Genomic DNA, 19,327 nt, shown 5'->3' on the forward strand with positions numbered 1-19,327 from the left:
CAGGCTGTTGCCAGGTAGTTACTACCAGAGGGGAGCACCAGGGCACTACCCAGAAATGTGCCTCTCCCCCCAGGGGTGATCCTTACCTTGGCACCCATGGAAGATTCCCCTCAACGGTTTCAAGTTTAAAAAAATCTGTTGTAAACCTTACCATCATGACTGTGAATATTCAATGAAGGAGGAACATATTACAAGGAAGCCCGATAATTATAAATTTATTGAAATGTAAGGGTGGGAACATCGTTACATCACGGATGAGGAGTGTGAAAAGTCAGGAAATTAGATCTTGTCAGTGACAATTTCAGTTTCCAATTCGTACAGGATTTTAATGTTTAAATTTTATTTATTAGTGTCACAAGTAGGCTTACATGAACACCACAATGAAGTTACAGTAAAAATCCCCCAGTCGCCACACCCTGGCACTCGTTTGGGTACACCGAGGGAGAATTTGGCATGACCAATGCGCCTAACCAGCACGTCTTTCAGACTGTGGGAAGAAACCGGAGCAGCCGGAGGAAACCCACATAGACATAGGGAGAACGTGCACACCCCGCACAGACAGTGACCCAAGCCAGGAATCAAACCCGGGTCCTTGGCGCTGTGATGCAGCCGTGCTAACCACTGTGCCACCATGCGGAGTTTGGGCCCACATCACCTTTTACGTTGACGGTAACCACGGACTCAAAATCGTCCCAGTAACTTTGGTCACACAAGTAGTTGGCTGTTTAACATCCAATTGGTGAACCACCTGTGTGTGTGTGTGTGTGTGTGTCTAGTGGACTGGGAAACTGCAGACGCTCCTCGCCCTGCCTCTAAATGTGGAATAAACTGAGTGAATCATAAAGCGAGTTTGCTGCGGGTTTCTGCTGAATTGAATCATACAAACCGAGGATTTACTTTAAAAATAATTCAAAATATTTTCCGCTTGCGGACACTTAGTGAGAGGAAATAAGTAGTTTGTTTCTCTTCCCTGCCCGTAACGCTGCTTAATCTTCGATATTCAGGTTAATCTCAGAATATCTACATGAAATAATGACCAGATTGTTGGAGGCTTCCCATGATCAAAGACTGCCGCAGGTTATGTCCTCACTAAATACATGAAGCGAGCTTTGCTTGTATCATTTGGGTTGCCATTGGCTCTGTTCATCTTCACGTGTCAGTTTAGATCCTTTCCCCAGCCCCAGGCTGTGTTGGAATTCTGTCCCGTTTCCACAATCATTAATCGGCTCCAAAAGAGATCCCTCCCGTTACGGGACTCCGACTGGGAAGTGGAGAAAGCGCTGCGCCAAATGTTGAAACAATGGTGAGATATCTAACAGGTTGATGACTTTGGGCAGAGAAAACAAAAAGAGAAGCAGCAGCAGCGTTGTGTGGCAAAGGAAGTGTAAATTCTCCAAAATCCTCCGCATCCCAGCCAAGCAAGAGAATAGTCTCAAGCTGACACCCTGTGATATCAGCGCTTTTCATCCAAGAAACTCATCTCAAAGCCTAATCAGCAATGTTACACCATGCACGGATTGAATATTCACAATGTTATTATCCTGCGCTGTGGGACAGCAATGTTGTGGCTCCTCCCAGCCCGAGGAAAGGCAGGGACAAAGGTGCATAAGTAAGGCAAACTCGGAAGGCGAGAAGAAAATGGCAGAGTACAAACTGCGATTGAAAGTAGCTGACTGGTGTGGTTATTAAAACAGCCTTTACATTGCTGGGGCTGTGATTATTGTTGCCACATTTAAGGTGAGGGGAAGCACAGGCGGGCAGTCATTTCTCCAGGTGAGCTGACAGGTGAGGTGAAATTGTGGGATTTGCTGCCCCCGTGTTTAGCGCTTTGAGACGGTTACACAGCGAAATTGTTCCTGCTGATTCCCCAAAAAAACTCGGCTTTATCTTTTCCATTCCAATAGCACAGAAAATGCCTTTTAATTAATACAAATCAGAATGGGGCCGGTGTGCTCTTACCTCCTCCCAATCAAACTAAAACAACCCACAACCAGAGCATCTTGCCCATTACCTCCCTCAGCCTGCACCATGTACCTGTGTGATGACAAGTTGATGTGTTTATGTTCCAGCATGGAATCGAGCTGACTGAGTTATTCAAGAGCTTTTCTGCTTCACTTCCCGCTTTTAAAACTAGTTTAAGATTCAACGTGTCCCGACAAGTTGTTGATAAGCTTCAGTTTCCTCGCTGTACGCATTTTTTTTTCCTTTAGAGTGCATTGGCATTGTTCACATTCCAATGCAGGTTGAATTTGGTGATATATAAGACATGCACCATATAGTTCCCTCCTATAGTTCCAATCTCATAGGCATGCAAAACAAGGGTTTCTGTCTGGCCATGTACGAAACCAGTTTCAAAACTGCGAGATGAATTTAAGAAAGCAAGGGAGGCTCTGGCTTACACAGATATGTCACTCAGAACCCTACAGAGGTAGCCAGCCTCTCATGAAGAATTGAATTAATGTTTCTTAGCATTCGATTTGGAGGTTTAAAACACCATGGTGGTTAACATGGCACCAACGAACCTGGGTAATTGATTCCATCATACTGCAGTGTCTATTGTATTGTAATGAAGAAACTTAGATACTTGGGATGACAGTTGCTGGAAAACATTATCTCTATTTTCAAGATTTACATCTAGCATGACTAAGTTGCAGAAAAGCAAGCAGCTGTTGATGAAGTTCTCCACCTCCAACATGTGGAAACACTTGCTATCTTATATACTTCTGTAGTATCACCTCTCAATCATCCCCTTTTGTTTGCATTTCAATAATCTTTCTCCAGAACTCAATCATCTGACACTAGAAGTGAGTCCTGTAGCTTGTCTCTATATCACCTCCAGAGCTTGGATGTCCTGCTTGGGTTTCAGCAATCAGAACTGGACAAAGTAGCAAGATACGGTCCGGACAGAACACTCTCTTGTAGCAATATTATTTTGTGATGATTTATAATCAATTGTTTTGGTTATATAGCCCAACATTCTATTTACTTCAGTATGCTCTGCTCTACACTTGATCTGAGTTGTAAAGAAGACAGAAAAATCTTGCTTTCCTATGACATCTTTCACAACTTTAAGGCATTCCAAAATGCTTTAAAGTTAAAGTTTATTTATTAGTCACAAGTAGGCTTACATTAACACTACAACGAAGTTACAGTGAAAATCGCCTACACACCACACTCCAGCACCTGTTTGGGTACACCAAGGGATAAATTAACATGGCCAATGCACCTAACCAGCACTTCTTTGGGCTGTGGAAGGAAACTGGAGCACCCAGAGGAAACCCACACAGACACTGGGAGAACATACAGACTCCACACAGACAGTGACCCAAGCCAGGAATCAAACCCAGGTGCCACCATGCCACCCATTGACATCCTTTGTTAATTACTGTTGCAATGTAGAAACGCAATCTGAGCATAGTAAGATCCCATAGGCAGATATAATGACCAATAAACTGTTTTAATAACTTTAGTTGAGGGAATATACGTTGACCAGGACACAAGGCTGAACTCTAAACTGAATAGTACCACAGAATCTGTTATATCTCAGTTTAATGTCTCTTCAAAAGGCATCATTCCCCTCAGTACTGTACTGAAATGTCAGCCTAAATTATGTGCTCAATCTCTGGAATGAGACTGGAATCTGGAAATTTGTGTCTCAGAATAAGAGTGCTACTACAGAGGCATGACTGACAGTCTCTAACAAGGCAAGAATATCTGCTAGAATTGCTAGATTTCAATCAACTTTATTATTAGCTATTTGGCAATCAAATGAAGTGCTCCTTCTACCCAATTTGTTTTCCTCATTCCATATTACAACTGTCCATATTAAATTTCACCTATTATTTTATCACATTTGTATGACTTATTCTAAAGTTATGGAGCTGAATTCTTAGGCTCAACTACTGCCACACGTTTAAATAGTAGCCTTTTGTTCAGAACCTTGTCAAATTATTTTTAGAAGGTAACATTTAGTATACTATATATCTTTCCACAGTCCACTTATGGTTTTACCACTGATTCAAAGGAGTGGATTTCTTAACCTGCACATCAATTTTATGCTGTGTCTGGGGCCAAACATATTTTGAATTTGTAAGAGATTAAAGAAGGGGATAGCGTAGGTCTGAGTGAGAAACAAGCTGATACGTCATTGGTTGTAAGAGAGGGGGAGAAACAAACCACTGATTGTTTGTAGCCTGTGCTGAACCTGTAGGAAATTTGAACCAAGGGATTACAATGATTCCTGAGTGAACACTCTGGAAAATACCTGCAGTAGTAAAAGCCCTTAGTATAATTGAATTGTTTGGTGACACTATTGACAACTAGATGGGCTATGAACAGAACCAACAAAGTAGCAACTTTAACTAATACACAACCTCTTCAAGAGAATTAAAATGACTATTTGTACCCAATGTATTTCCTGAAAGTGGAACTTTAACCTGATTGTGGCTTCTTGATTTTTTTTAACTGTTTTAAACTTCAGCCTGCCGAGTTGTTGTGAGCTTGCTGAATTACCGACGCTAAATCAAAAGGAGTTTACTCTGAGGATTTTGCGATCGTCAATCAGAACTAATTTAAAAATAACCTGTTGGACTCCTGGCATCAATGAATGTTTCATTTGGAGCCAAAATTGATTCCATAGCTCCTGTTTTCCCACCTGCGATAACATCCTGCTTGGTGGCTATAATGTGATTGCCAGAATTATATGAAAAGCACCATGTGTTAGATGTTCAAAGTCTTTTAATATCTATATTTTATGAATTATTTGCTATCATTTTCCATTATAAGTATTAAAGTAAGCAATATTGTTAAATCTAGAGTATAAAAATCTTTTTTAAGTACTGCATATTTTTCTTCCAGCTGGTAACAGTAAAGTTAAAAGTTTTAAAAGCAAACCAAGCACAAGGATTCACTTCCAGGGGGATAAAAGCAGAGAAGTTAGGTTAAACCAGCATTAAACCTTGGTTAAATCACACTTGGGAGTGCTGTGCACACAGTGTACTTGGGGTGACATGGTGGCACAGTAGTTAGTATTGCTGCCTCGCAGCACCAGGGAGCTGGGTTTGATTCCCAGTTTGGGTCATTGTCTATATGGAGTCTGCACGTTCTCCCCATATCTGTGTGGGTTTCCTCTGGGTCTCTGGTTTCCTCCCACAGTCCAAAAGACATGTGGTTAGGTGCATTGGCCATGTTGAATTCTCCCTCTGCGTACCGGAACAGGCACCTTCCGGCGAGAGGATTTTCACAATAACTTCATTGCAGTTTTAATATAAGTCTACTTGTGATATTAATATTTCAATTACAGTCCTGGGCTTGGATTTTAATAGGTGCAGTGGGCCCTGCTCCTATCTAAAATGTCAGGAGGAGCTAACTCATGATCCTGAGGGTTGCCCTGCTGCAATTTAACACTGAGGACAATGTTATTTGTTTTAAGGTGAGAGTTCAGCCCGTCTCAGAAGGAAGTCCAATTTTAGTAAGATCCCATAGGCAATAATAAAGTAATGACCAAATAAACTGTCTGAATAACTTTGGTTGGAGGAATAAATATTGACCAAGACACAAGGCTGAACTCCAAGCTGAATAGTACCACAGGATCTGTTAATTCTCAGTTTAATATCTCATTCAAAAGGCATCATTCCCTCAATACTGTACTGAAGCATCAACCTAAATTATGTGCTCAAGTCTGTGAGTGAGACTGGAATCTGGAAGCTACCTTCCAATTGGATGGCCGGCGGTCCGGTTGTCCTAGCAACACCACTGCGAGTGAAGGTCACTGCTGGAACTACAGGTAGTTCCACCACACAGGGGAGCCAAGGTAAGATTGGGGTGGGAGGTCATGCCAGAGCCTGCCAAACTGGCCCCAGTGACAATGGTGATGGGCATTGGTGGAGAGAGGGTTTAAGCGTTCTGGGTGGAGGTTTATGGGGGATGGTTTTGGGGAGGGGTGGAGGTGTAGTGGGGGCGAGGCCTCCGATGAACCTAGGTAGCCAAAAGAGGAGGCCTCCAGCCTCTTTTCCCAACACAAAACTGTGTGACCAGCACCCTCCCCCCTTCAATGCCCCACCCCTACCACAGGTAAAATACCAGCTGCACCATTAATTGGCTGCTTTAGAGTCTCAAAGGCCCAAGGGCAGTCAGGGCACCTCTCCTGTCCCCTAGAAATTTCCAGACAGCTTGTGGGCAGGCAGATAGGTGGGCAGCAGGAAGGCCTCCTGGTGAAGTCAGCATGCTCCCCATCCCACCCTACGCTACCCCCACATTAAACCTGATAATGGGGGAACATAAATTCCAGCTGCTGATCACCATTCTAGAAGCAATGGAGAAATTGCCAAACAAAAGATCCATGCAGACAATATCAGAACTGCAAGGATACACCCTTCAGAAAAGGGGGAAAACAGTGGCATGGTGGTAATGTCACTACACCAGTGATCCAGAGACCTGCCTACTGTTCTGGAAACATGCACTCAAACCGCAACCCCCACCCCACCCCACCCCACCACTACCACTACCACCACCACCACAGCAGCTAGTTCAATTTAAATTAAATTGACCAAAACAATCTGGAATTAAAAGATAGGTTCAGTAATGGTGACCATGAGACTATCATCAATCATTATAAAACATCATCTGGTCCACTAAGGTCATTTTGGGAAGAAAATCTGGCATCCATACTTGGTCTGACCCACAAGTGACTCCAGACCCAAAGAAATGTGGTTGACTCTTAACTGCTCCCTGACTATGGCCTAGCAAGCTACTCAGTTCAAGGGTAATTAGGGATAGGCAACAAATGCTGACCATGCCAATGATGCCCACATCCCATGAAAGAATATATTTCCAAAAAAATGAATAGGCTGGAATTCTTCTCTCTTCAAAAGAGAAGGTGGAGGGCTGACCTGATAGAGATCTTTAATATTATAATAACTTTGAATGATATGCAACCTCTTAAAGATAGACATAGAGGAACTGTTTCCAGTTGTGGGGTGGACCAAAATTAAGTGCAATAAGTACAAGATAATCATAAATGAACCCAATGAATAGGGAATTCAAGAAAATTTATTTACCCAAAGTGTGGTACTACTGCATTAGTGTTTCCACTATGGAGTAGCTAAGGCAAATAGCAAAAGAAGTATTTAAGAAAAGCTACAGAACCATATGAGGGAGAAAGGCATAGAAACATGTGCGAATGGAAATGGAATAAACACCAGCATTGATTAGTTGGCTTGATGACCTGTTTCTGTGCTTCAGGCTTTATGCCACTACAGGATTCTTGTTGAAACAATAAAAATTCTGAACACTGAGCATAAATAAAGTCTTCCTCACAGATATGGCTTTCAAATAGCCTGGACTGCACTGCACCCATTGTCATCACTTCCATTAGAAGTCATTATTTTCAGAAAAGAAGCATACCTACATTTCAGGAATGAACCAAAATATCCACCAGAAACTTTTTAAATATAGATTTCAAAAATGGCTGACCTATAAACTTATGGTCACATTAGCCATTAAACATTACAGTTACAAACATTAAAACAAATGTAGAGCATAATCTAATCGAAAGTAAATTATGTTATTTCAATATAATCATATTTTAGATTATCTTGACTGCACGGGGAATATAAATCAATAGGTAAATGCACAGTTGATTGCTTAATAAATGGAGAAGACAGAGATAGATTATTATAGAATCATCCTTAAAGAGATTAAATTCTAACTCTATAATGTATCAGCTGTAGCTCAGCTGGTACCACTCTTGCCTCTGAATCGGGAAGTTTTTATAAACAAATTCCAACCATCGGATTTGAACATCATTGGCAAAGCCATCCCCAGTTGCCCTTGAGAAGGTGGTTGTGGCCACCTTCTTCAACTGCTGCAATCTGTATGGTGTACATACACCCCACAGTTCTGTTAGGCTGTGGATTAATGTTGCACTCTAGGACATAAAACGAAAAAAAACAGAAGCTGACACTCTAGGAGAGTGCTACACTGTTGGAGAAGCAGTCTTCTTGTTAAAACTGCCTGTCCTCCCAGATCGATGTCAAAGAACTCCTAGCACTTTTTGAAGAACTGCAAGTGTCCTCACCCTTCCTCCTCACAATTAACACGAGAAAAATAGACTATCCGGTCATTATCAATATGCAGTCTGTGGAGAGGTGAGCACAGTAAGAAGTCCCACAACACCAGGTTAAAGTCCAACAGGTTTATTTGGTGTCACGAACTTTGGGTGCACTGTTCCTTTGTCCAGATGAGTCACAACATGGTAACAAAAACAGAAAATGCTAGAAAATCTCAGTAGGTCTGACAGCATCTGTGGAGTGAGAATAGAGCCAACTTTTCGATTCTGAATGACCTTTCATCAGAGCTCACTGTTGAAGACAGTTTTGTCTGCAAAATGTTTTGGGACGTCTGGTGTGTGTGTGAAAGATGCTACATAAATGCAAGCCTTTCTTGATTACATGACCTCCCAACTCTTCAACCTCTCGCCCAACTGTGACGGTAGCAGCGCCCCCCAAATTGTAATGCGAGTTTTAATTTATATCTTCAGTTTATAGAAATTGAGATATTTAATCTTCCTTATGTGGAGGAAACATTAAACTACACACATAAAGACAAAGGCATTCCAGCAACCCTTACAGAGCTTTCATCAAAGCAACGTTAATATGGTGAACAAACACTCCGTTTTCTAAACTATAAGGCGTAGTATTACTGTGAGGTATATTAGATTAGCAAAGAAAGGTATCAATCACATTAAAAAATTATGGTGACTCCAGGCCAGCAAGTTGATTTACAGCTTCTCAAATTGCACACAAACTCCCTGACGAAGGATTGTTCCACCAGACGGGTGAAGAAATAACGTTAGGACAAATGTTTCAATGGAAGGGAAAATTGTGTCCAGAAATTCCATTTAATAGAGAAAAACGATGCCAGCGAGAGATATGTGAGTTGCTGATGGAGTGTTTTACTGCTTTTTTTTGCCAGCTGATCATTCCATTTAGCAGCGGTAGCAAATGCACTGGCAATATTAGCCCACAGACTTTCCCAACATCTTGAAACAAGCAGCAGTTTTAAATGAGGTCGTCCCTCCAGCTTCTCGGGTTAAAAGAGGCGGGCCTGTAAAATGTGGTAGAGCCATTACAAGAAATCTGAGATCCATTCATCATGCACTCAAATCGCCCCATTGCATTTGGATTGATTAGAGACAAACGATACCGTACAGTCCAGAGCAGAGGGGCCATGTCTTACTGACTCTCAAACCTTCATCTCGGTTCTAGGGATTCACATTTATGACTGTAACGAATGACTTTTAAACACATTCATTTCTGTGGCAACTATTTTCTCTGGGCAATTTAAGAATTTGAATACATTACTGATAAAAATGCTTTGCTTGGTATCGCTCCCGCCTCCAGGCGGTTCACAACATTAAGGCGCTACATGAATGCAGATTGTTGTTTTGCCGGTGACATAACAAAAAAAACTTCATTTCAGTTAAAGAAAACAACTTTAAATGACTCAAGGGTGAGCTAAAATAAAATGAGGTACATAAAATGTCCATAGCAAGACGGTTCTCTGACAATGACTTTGTTATTTCACTGAAATTAGAATGCTACATTTTCCTGGATTAAGTTCACATCCTCACAAATCTATTAATTGATAAACATACGGAACAATAGGAGATTATTCGGTATTCTTAGCCGTATTTGTCCACAGAAGTAAAACGGATTCGCAGTTCAAATTGAGCTATATATTGTCGCAAATGGTAGCCGGTTTTTGTCGTCCCATCTAATATTTCTCTTATATTCCCAATCAGTTACAGATCGAGAGGAATGTGCAACTTTGCGCTGAAGTCCTGTGCTCACGTTACTAAAAGGAAACCAATGGCGTGTGTTCACCGAGACCTCCCTCTACATCCCATTAAACTGCGCCACAACAAATCAACCTTGCTGAGCCCTCATTTAAACAGAGAGCAGCAGCTAATTAACTCCATCTTTCCAGACTAGCCCCGCTGTTTATTTAATGTCACACAACATTAGTATCATTCACACTCCTCTCTTACTAAGCAGGATTCTCGCGTCCATTACAAAGAATGTGTTTTATACATGAAACTCACTATTGCAGTTGAGGCTCAATCATGTGACCCAGTGCGTTCCTGTTGCAAGCTCCAGATACCTGAACTGTTTGTTTAATTTTACTGGGAAATCATTTTGATTCAAGAGGACCACAGCTGAAGTCAGTGGGACGATAGTTCCTCCTCTAAAGGGATTGGAATGTTCCTGAGCTGGTCCAACTGAAAATGCTACTGGAGTCAAAAAATTTATTTTAATTGCATTTCCAGGTGGACTTTTTGAATTGAATAGATATGTTTTATTAATTGTGACGACCATGCGGATTAAATGTGGCATTTCTAGTGTAGATTGCGTTAAGGTCAGGTTAGTTAAAGTCAAGTTGGCTACTAATATTTTGCATCGCCCGTCATCTGCCGGCGTATCCTTATTGTAGCGGTTGGTGAAATCACCCTTGCCAGTGTCTCCCAGTCTTTCAAGCATCTGACTCTTAAACGCCTAGGGGAAGATTTTATTTTTTTTGTATCTGTAGCTTTGCTGAAAGAACAGTCCGGAAAAGATCGGCAGAGATCCCAGCCTATTTTTGTGTCCCTTGCACTGCATTTTTGTTTTGGATTCGTAGTCTTCAATTCTTATAAAAAATATATAAGTTGAGAGTGTGTTAAACGGTCATTGCAGACAGTTTTTTCCCATTCCAGACTAAATCGTGGGGCGCTGCTAAGTAGTTTGCGCCCAGTAACTACCTGCGATTGTTTTCGTTGCTGATTGCACTATAAGTAAGTCAAAGTCAAAAAAAAGTAGGTTATATTTTCCTTCAAGACAGACAAGCTAGCGTTGGCTTAGAAGGATGATCCCCCCCGTCCCAGATCTCCCAGGGCGCTTGCAAACATTGTTTTTACAGGTGTTCGGAGGAATCACTAAAAGTGATTAAAGGTTTAGTCTATTCCATGCTAATGGATTTGGTGAGGATTTAGGTAACTTCAACAAACGGAATGGGCTGAGTTTGTTAAATGTTTAGAGTAGACTCGGATCCGTATTTTTAAAGAAACGTTTTTTTAAAAAAACTCAGTCCTCTACAAGAAATCCGACTCTCCGGGTAGAGGGAGAATGTAACTGAAATTAAGGAAACGTGACCCAATTGTTCAAACTACAGAGGAACTAGGACGTTTGGAATGCAAAGCGGTTTCATCAACGATTTTTACACACAAACCTACACAGGTGGGTTCTGTAGAGACAAAATACAAGGGGAAGGAATTAAGGACGAATCCAATAGTCGGAATAAATGTGAAAAATTTAAAACGTTTATATTCTGAATTTAAAAAAAAATTTATCTAATTAATTTGCGATTTTTTTAGAACTTGGGTATGTTTATTGGAACATATATACAGCATTCAATCCTAAATATATGCACATATAAAATGTGACTGTTACATTTTAATTTCTCACCAGAACACTGGCGTCTGGCGTTGGCCAGACTGGAAGATACAAGAATGAATAAAAGCAGCATTATATAAAAGCCATCATTTTGAAGGCTTCGATTTAGGCGGTGGGTGGATTTGTGCCTTTATCAAGGACACGTTGCACCAGGCTTTAATATTGCGTTTTGTAATGAAGTGGCAACTTAGCGCAAACTAAAATTGTTTATCAATCATTTAGCATTCATCACACGGCTGAAAAAAGTTACCATGATCTTGGATGCGGGACGTATTTAATGGAACTCATTAGCATATCTTAGAGTATCTTCCAGTTTTTTTGTGTGAGGTAAGGCGCAAGAGTTCTCCTGAACACGAAAAGGCAAAAACAAAACAGAATTATCTATCCAGTGTTTGCTGTGTTAGTTAATTTCCAATGTATAGAACAAGGTAGAGTTGCACAGTAAATCAACATTATAGACACTGGGATAATTTCAAATATCGAAGAATCAACAATACAAGGATTAGGTCCCCTGAGAGTGGATAGATAATGGCCAATCTAGAATAACCATTACCCCCAGATTGATATCCATTATTTACTCCACTGATTCATTCATAGAGAATTTGCATCGCTATCTGTCGGTTCCCTTTCACTTTAGCATCTAGGATTTTATAATTGGGGGACCTATTGCTTTTGACTGTAACGGTAATCAGCAATTTAGGGGAAGAATTAATTTGCGTTGATATAGTGCCTTTCACCACCTCAGCTCCTCTCACAGTACTTCACAACCAATGAGGTGGGGGGGGGGGTGTTGAGGTGTAGCCACTGTTACAATGTAGGGAAACAAGATGGGCAGGCAGGTCTATTGTATTACACACGGCTCGGATGGTCACCTTTGATACAACTAGGGTGTGCCTTGGGACTAACCACAGTGCAATTGGAGCGCGGGCGATTTCGGTGATTTACGGTAAACGCTGAGCTGGGTAGAGGGTTAAGGATCGGTTCCGGTCCTCACACAGCTGCCTTGTCAATAAGGATCTGCCACAAGTGGAGACATCCCTGCTGTCAGGACCCAGCCCTGCTCCCTAACCCTATCTCCCACCTCTCAGACTCTAAAATAAGGAAAGAAAGGCCACTGAGCCACATAGCAGGGCAATGCATTTTCCCTTCTAATTTTGTATCTGGTGGGATCAACAATTCTAAATAAAGACAGATATCTGACAGATCGCCGCCTAATCCCTTTATCAGTCAAACTCGACTTCACCATCCGAAACTACCGAGCAGTCCTGATTATCACTGCAGATAACCAAGTGTAATTGCTTCAGCCTTTTTCAAATAAAGTGGAAAAGATTGGAGTTTAAAAAACAGCTTTAGATCATTAACACTGCTAGCTGTTTCATTCTTATTTCATTAAAAAGTAACCCGCTAATCTGAAAACAAATGTACGGCATAAGATCTGACTAAATATTGAATGAATTTACCTCTTGAGTTATTCTGTTTCAGTTAGGCCTTAAATAAATGTCTATCATTTCAAATCTATGTTTGAGTGGTGTTCCCCCCCCACCTCCCCTCCCCGTCCCGTATAAATAATCAGAGCACATTAACTGCCCGGTTTGGGGTATTATAAAACTGTAGCAAACATAATATTGAATTAACACTTCCGCCACACTGAAAATAAAATGTTAAGAATGGTAGTTTTCTTTTATTGATGGCATGTTCACGTTCATTATCATGGCAATAATTGGACTAAACCTTCGTTACATCTTTAACTTCAACTTTGACCAACCAAGGAGCATGACACCATAAGCCGGAGTAACAACGAGCCAGCTCAGTATAACCCAGTGCAGACCTGGGGTCTGGACGTGTGGCATTAGGTATCAGGCACAGCGTCGGCTATTGCAGAACCCGATCAGCACGAAACATGGAAGGTTCATTATCTTAGACGCAAGCGTTAGTATGTCACCAGAAAACTTGGATGCATTTAGCTTAAAGGACTTGCCTTCCCCACTTATATATCAATATCGGTTTGCATCACGGCCCTTGCTGTTTACCAATCACACAATTTGGAAACATTCTTAGTATTGTGCAGTTTAAAAGTCTCCGAATAACCAGGTCGGTTGCTCTGTGATGCCTTTTGCGCAATGCAGAAGCCCGAGTGTTGAAGAGCTATTGTGGTTATTTAATCAGCAAACCTCTGCGATCGCGATCCTATAGAGAGGCAATTTCAAAGTTCGGGAACATTGTGATGTTTCTTCTCTTTTTCCCAAAGACATGATCTATTTAAATCTTCAATACACGCCCCTTTGCAGGGCTCATCTGTGCTTCCAAAATAAACGTAGGCTTTTTTTAAAAAAAAAGCTCTTCTTGTGCAGTTTATATCCAATTGATTAAAAGTCAGCCGGATGATTTTGTCAGGGAAAGTAATTTAAAAAGAGCAGCTTGAATTGCCGCTCTGCCCCTGTGCTGAATAACAGTTAGAAACAGACTAGCATTGCTGAACCCAGCACACAGCATGGAAGCCTCAATGATTTAATTTCAGAGGTTGTATTGTGCGGGTTAATGTTCAAGCTTCAGCCGGGGGTTGTGTTTAAACAGTATTCAAACTCGACTTACCACTATTCACTACCTAAAGCCGGACTCTTTAAAGAGAAAATCAGCTTCGATCAGCCGCCGTTACGTTCACAATTCTGATTTTGCAGATGTTTTATATATGGAAATAACAAATATATCAGGAGAATGGTAACTCATCTTTTGCTATTTGTTACGTGTTCCCTGGCAGCACAGGCTGTGATTTTTGTGATCGGCGACTATTTAAAAAATGAGGCTTCCAAAAGGTTTGTGAAATCGGGGTTGAGGTGTGAGGGCGATTAATTATTAAGGAATTCAGTGGGGTGGGGGGGGGGGATGCAAATGAAAAAAAAGGTCGGATCCTGGGAGGAATCTATCGAGTTCTTCAAAATGCCGAAAGGTAATTGATTTGTATGCAAAGAGGACCAATCCCACAGGTGACATTTGAGAAGCTCTCGGGTTGCAGATCCTGACGTGTTCTCCAGAGTCCCCGCACTTACTGAAACTTTGCTCTTGTCTCTTGCAAATGGGGTAGGAGGGATGTGCAGCCAATCAGCGGCCGCTCATCACTATTAATGCGTACTTTCCAGGATGGGAACAGTGTGCTGCCGCCAGCCCCTAGCACTAGCGCTTGAGAATATCACCCGCTGGATATCCGCCACTTGTTTGGACCTGTTAACCCTTCCCGGGCTCGGCGATCTTTGTGTGTGTGTTTTTTTTTGCTTTTTTTGGTGATCAGATTGTGGATACTACGCCCTGACTGTCAGTGAGCCATGTCGGTGCTGCCTTCTTTCGGTTTTACTCAAGAACAAGTAGCGTGTGTCTGCGAAGTGCTGCAGCAAGGAGGAAATTTGGAGAGGCTGGGCAGGTTCCTCTGGTCGCTGCCAGCCTGCGACCACCTCCACAAGAACGAGAGCGTCCTGAAGGCCAAGGCGGTGGTGGCTTTCCACCGGGGCAACTTCCGAGAGCTCTACAAGATCTTGGAGAGTCACCAGTTCTCGCCTCACAATCACTCCAAGCTGCAGCAGCTCTGGTTAAAGGCCCACTACATCGAAGCCGAGAAACTGCGGGGGAGGCCCCTCGGTGCCGTGGGCAAGTACCGGGTCCGGAGGAAATTCCCCCTGCCCCGGACCATCTGGGACGGGGAGGAGACAAGTTACTGCTTTAAGGAGAAGTCGCGGGGTGTCTTGAGGGAGTGGTACGCGCACAACCCGTACCCATCTCCGAGAGAGAAGCGGGAGCTGGCTGAAGCCACAGGGCTCACCACCACTCAGGTCAGCAACTGGTTTAAAAACAGGAGACAGAGAGACCGAGCGGCAGAGGCCAAGGAGAGGTAAGAACCCCCCATGTCTACAGGGGGGCAAATCGCACCGCGAAACGCGCCCCAAATCCCCCCCCCCCCCCAATTTACACCGGCAGAATTCTGGCGCTGCAACTAGGGACAACCTCTATTTAATGTCTGCTTCGGAGTAATTCACACACACACGCTCGGGAGCAGCCGGTTCCATCTCTGCCCGTTTAACTTCTAACCTAGCTATAGGTACTGAGCAAAATATAGACTATAGCATTCAATTAGATAGCGTGTTTCTGCAACAAAGCCATCGCGTGTGAAATGTAGATGTTAAAGATAACCTTCAAATAATAAACAGGAATTGCTGTTTTCAATCAAATCCATAATTTAAGTTTTATAAGTTTATTTATTAGTGTCACCGGTAGGTTTACATTAACACCGCAATGAAAAGTGAATATGAGGCGATGCAAACTTTAAACAAAAAGTATTGATTATTATTATTTTAATTGATAAAGTCTATAGTCCCAGGCAGAAAATGCTAGACTGAAAATTACAAGGTCGAAATTAACCGAAGGGTTTTAATTTTTTAATGTAAGAATTGTTGAATAAATAAGGCACATGTGACCCTTACACTGGACAGTGGGTGCCTCAGTGTTTATATAAATCTTACCTGGTGATGGAATCCATTCTTGGAAACCGAGCAAATGTCCATTCCCTGACTGATCGGTTAAGTTCCCCTCCCCCAAGAACCCCCCCCCCATGTTTATTATCTTCGTGTTGTTGTGTTTTGAGAATTTAAAAAAACAGTGATGCGTTTTATTCGATTCATTCCACGTGGTTCTGCATTTTTAAATCAGTTTTAAATTATTTTAAATAATTACCAACATTCATATGAATGATAGTTACTTTTCTCGTTCTCCTGTTCCCATCAAGGTAATGAAAGAACCGCGCCGATCCTTGCCAATAGTAAGGCGAGAACTGATTGCATTGACTATCTTAACTTATTCATAGCAGTTTCTCATTAGTAACCTGCTCACAGCACTTAGCGTTCACTTAGGCACGGACTCAGCTATAGGTACATTTAAGTCAGAGTTAGGAAGTATTCGCTTGGAATAAGTTAAGTAAACATTAATTTTACACTATAGCTAAGGATGGATCGTTGAAAGATAAGTGGGAAGAGAGGGGCGCTTATTGTTTGAATATAGCTGAAGTCTTTTAAAATCGTCATTTATTTTGAGTTCTTGCTTATGTTTGCTGTTCCAATAGGGAAAACAATGAAAACACAAATACTTCTGGCAATAAACAGAACCAGTTATCCCCTATCAACCGTAGTAAAAACCTGATGTCAAGTTCCGACGAGGAGTTATCGCCGCCCCAGAGCCCGGATCACTGCTCCGGGAGTCCTGTCTTACTGCTGCCGGGGACTCTGAACCAATCCGTCGATTCCACCTTCTCTCTTCACGGTCTGAGCCCTTCGCCAGGCGGCCACGCTGGGCCGGTCCATCCACATGGACTGCAGGACTCCCTTCTCGGCACTCTAACATCCAGCCTGGTCGATCTGGGATCGTAAAAAAAAGAGCAAATCGCCGCTGGACAGCCGAATTATAAACTGATCAGACACTCAATGCTGTGCTGTGTAAATAATTGAAAGGTCTTGTCCAAGATATGGAATTTCAACTGATGGTACTTAATCTGTGAAAAAGAAAAGGCGAGATGCTCTCCTTTACAATTAAGAAAACCCGCCTTCGTGAACTGCTGAGAGGCTTGATAACTCACTTAATGCTCTTCAAATCTTTATGCTCTCCCCACTGCACCAAGGGCGTTGCGAATGGAACAAAACCAGTGGCCGGCCAACGCCGTTTCTGCCAGATTCCCGCATCTGACAGAATCAAACCTGGATTATCTCTCGTTTTCCATCAGTTTGCGTTCCCCGTGAATCACTGCTCGCGAAAATGAGAGATCGGCTAGGACGGACGGGTGTGTAACTGAGGTAACTGTACAGAAAAATAATCAGCTTCCCTCCCCCCCACTCCCCCAACTCAATACCAGGCAAAAAGTTCAGACACCTCTTGAGGCGACTCTCGAAGTTTACATTGTCACTAGTGGTGGATGGAGAGTTACATGAAAGTAGTTTATAATAAAATCCAAACATGTGAAAAGCACGCGCTTGCTTATGTTGTCTACTTTTTACACGTTTTGAAAAAGCAGTACCTACGGTACTGGCTGCTGCTGGAAAATGATGTCTGGAGTTGTTGTTATTGGATGAGGAGACTGTCTGCAACTTGCAACTCAGGTGAAACATCAGCAATATTAATATTTCTATATTTGAGAGAAGGAGACAACGGCTAGGTGTCAGCCCCTGACTCACAAATTCCCCTCAGTGTCATGTCCCTAGAACATGGGAACAGGCGCGACTATCTGATTCTGAATCTCCGCCCTTCAACAGCACCTAGCAAACCTTTAGCCCCTGACCAAGCACAAGATCCATGTCGATGGAGTTATCAGAAGGAGCGGTCACCCGGCATTTTCGCGCCAGTGCGCTTTCTAAGCAGCAGATTTAGAAAGGTTGGGGGTAAGGTGGGTAGGGTGGGGTGGGGGGGGGGGGCGTTTTCTCCCCTCTGTCGCTTGGAGTTTATTCTCTAGAAATTTTACATTGCCCCCAGAAAATAGATTGTGTTCCGCGTCCTGAATATTTTCTTTCCTTCAATATGGTTTACAAAATATAGAAATAATAAAAAAATGAAAACATAAATCCAACTGTTGAAAACTTGTCATATTTTGTTTTATTTCTTTATTCCCCCCCCACCCTCCCTCACCACCCAAAGTGGCTCCCCTCCCCGGCTGAAATTAAAACTGAAATTGAAATTAAAACTGCAATATTAAAAACAGTTTTAAAGAGGGTAATAACGTGTCGCTTGCTGTTATCAGTCATGTCCTGAGTTGGGGGGGGGGGGGGGGTCGGGGGGGGGAGGAATCACTCACAACCATGCATCATTTTTAAGTAAAAATAATCGCCAGTTCGCACTTTAGATTTTACACCACAGATAAACAGCTGGATATGAAATGCGTTTAACTATTACAGGCCCCCAGCTTCCTTGCCTTTCTCTTTATTGTGCTGTAAAAAGGGCATAGCAACCAATCATTTTACCAACTTCCGGTGAAGGATCTATAATGCAAATTGAAATGCAATTTATATTTAGAACAAGGACAGCCGTTCGTTAGCAGGCTCCCCGGCGCTTTATTCGTGTGTCCTGTTGCTAATACCTTTTGATAGTATATGGTTATGGTTTACTGAAGATTGTAGAATGTTTATTCTATATGTTTCGGGCCATGGAGATCTCACCCCCTCTGGAGGACAGATTTTCTCACTCGGGACTGAGTCAGTTTAGACAGAACTCTTGTGTAAAATATACATTTATCTTGGAATGGGGGCTGGCGTGGAGTACGAGGGACTCTAATTGCTGCGAGGGCTCAAAAGAGAAATGTAACTTTTATCGGGGCCAGCTTGAACTCCAAACACATTCAGAACCTGCCTCTCGCCTTTTTTTTATCTCGGATAGTCAGTGATGTGATGCAGAGAGACGGCAGCATAAAATGCTACTGTGGTCACCAGCCATCACCTCAATGGAGATATTGGCGGAATGGTTACTGTAACCCTTTGATGACAACTCCAGTAAGCGGTGCTGGGGTGACTGGAGCAAGGGCAGGATAGATGCTACCTAACGTCTTAGCAGTTTGCCAATATTTACAAGGCCATTTTACTCAGCAAACATCGGAAATATCCACACCAACCCTCTAACTAAAAAAAAGACAAGAACTCGCAGTGACTAAACATTTCTATTGACTCTCAGGTTCGATGTTGCGGATTTCCCTTCTACAACTTTATGAAAAACTACATTTTATTTTAGAGATTTGTTTTAGTTACTATTATTATTTTTCTCGGAGCCAATTAAAAATGGATTTGCGTAGGGGATTTTAATACGGATATGATGGTCTGGTC

At 42.2% G+C, this 19,327-nt stretch overlaps 1 protein-coding gene across 1 annotated transcript; it reads left to right on the forward strand.

Annotated features, from left to right (window-relative positions):
- Window positions 1-14,559: 14,559 nt before the first annotated feature.
- LOC145352223 (homeobox protein six1-like) lies at window positions 14,560-17,893 on the forward strand. Its single transcript, XM_080201963.1, has 2 exons — window positions 14,560-15,369; window positions 16,594-17,893. The coding sequence occupies exons 1-2, from the start codon at window positions 14,810-14,812 to the stop codon at window positions 16,895-16,897; spliced, it is 864 nt and encodes a 287-aa protein (XP_080058089.1). The 5' UTR covers window positions 14,560-14,809; the 3' UTR covers window positions 16,898-17,893.
- The last annotated feature ends 1,434 nt before the right edge of the window (window positions 17,894-19,327 follow it).

Source organism: Carcharhinus amblyrhynchos, chromosome 14, assembly GCF_965287045.1.
Source record: "Carcharhinus amblyrhynchos chromosome 14, sCarAmb.v2.hapA, whole genome shotgun sequence".
NCBI classification, from domain to species: domain Eukaryota; kingdom Metazoa; phylum Chordata; class Chondrichthyes; order Carcharhiniformes; family Carcharhinidae; genus Carcharhinus; species Carcharhinus amblyrhynchos.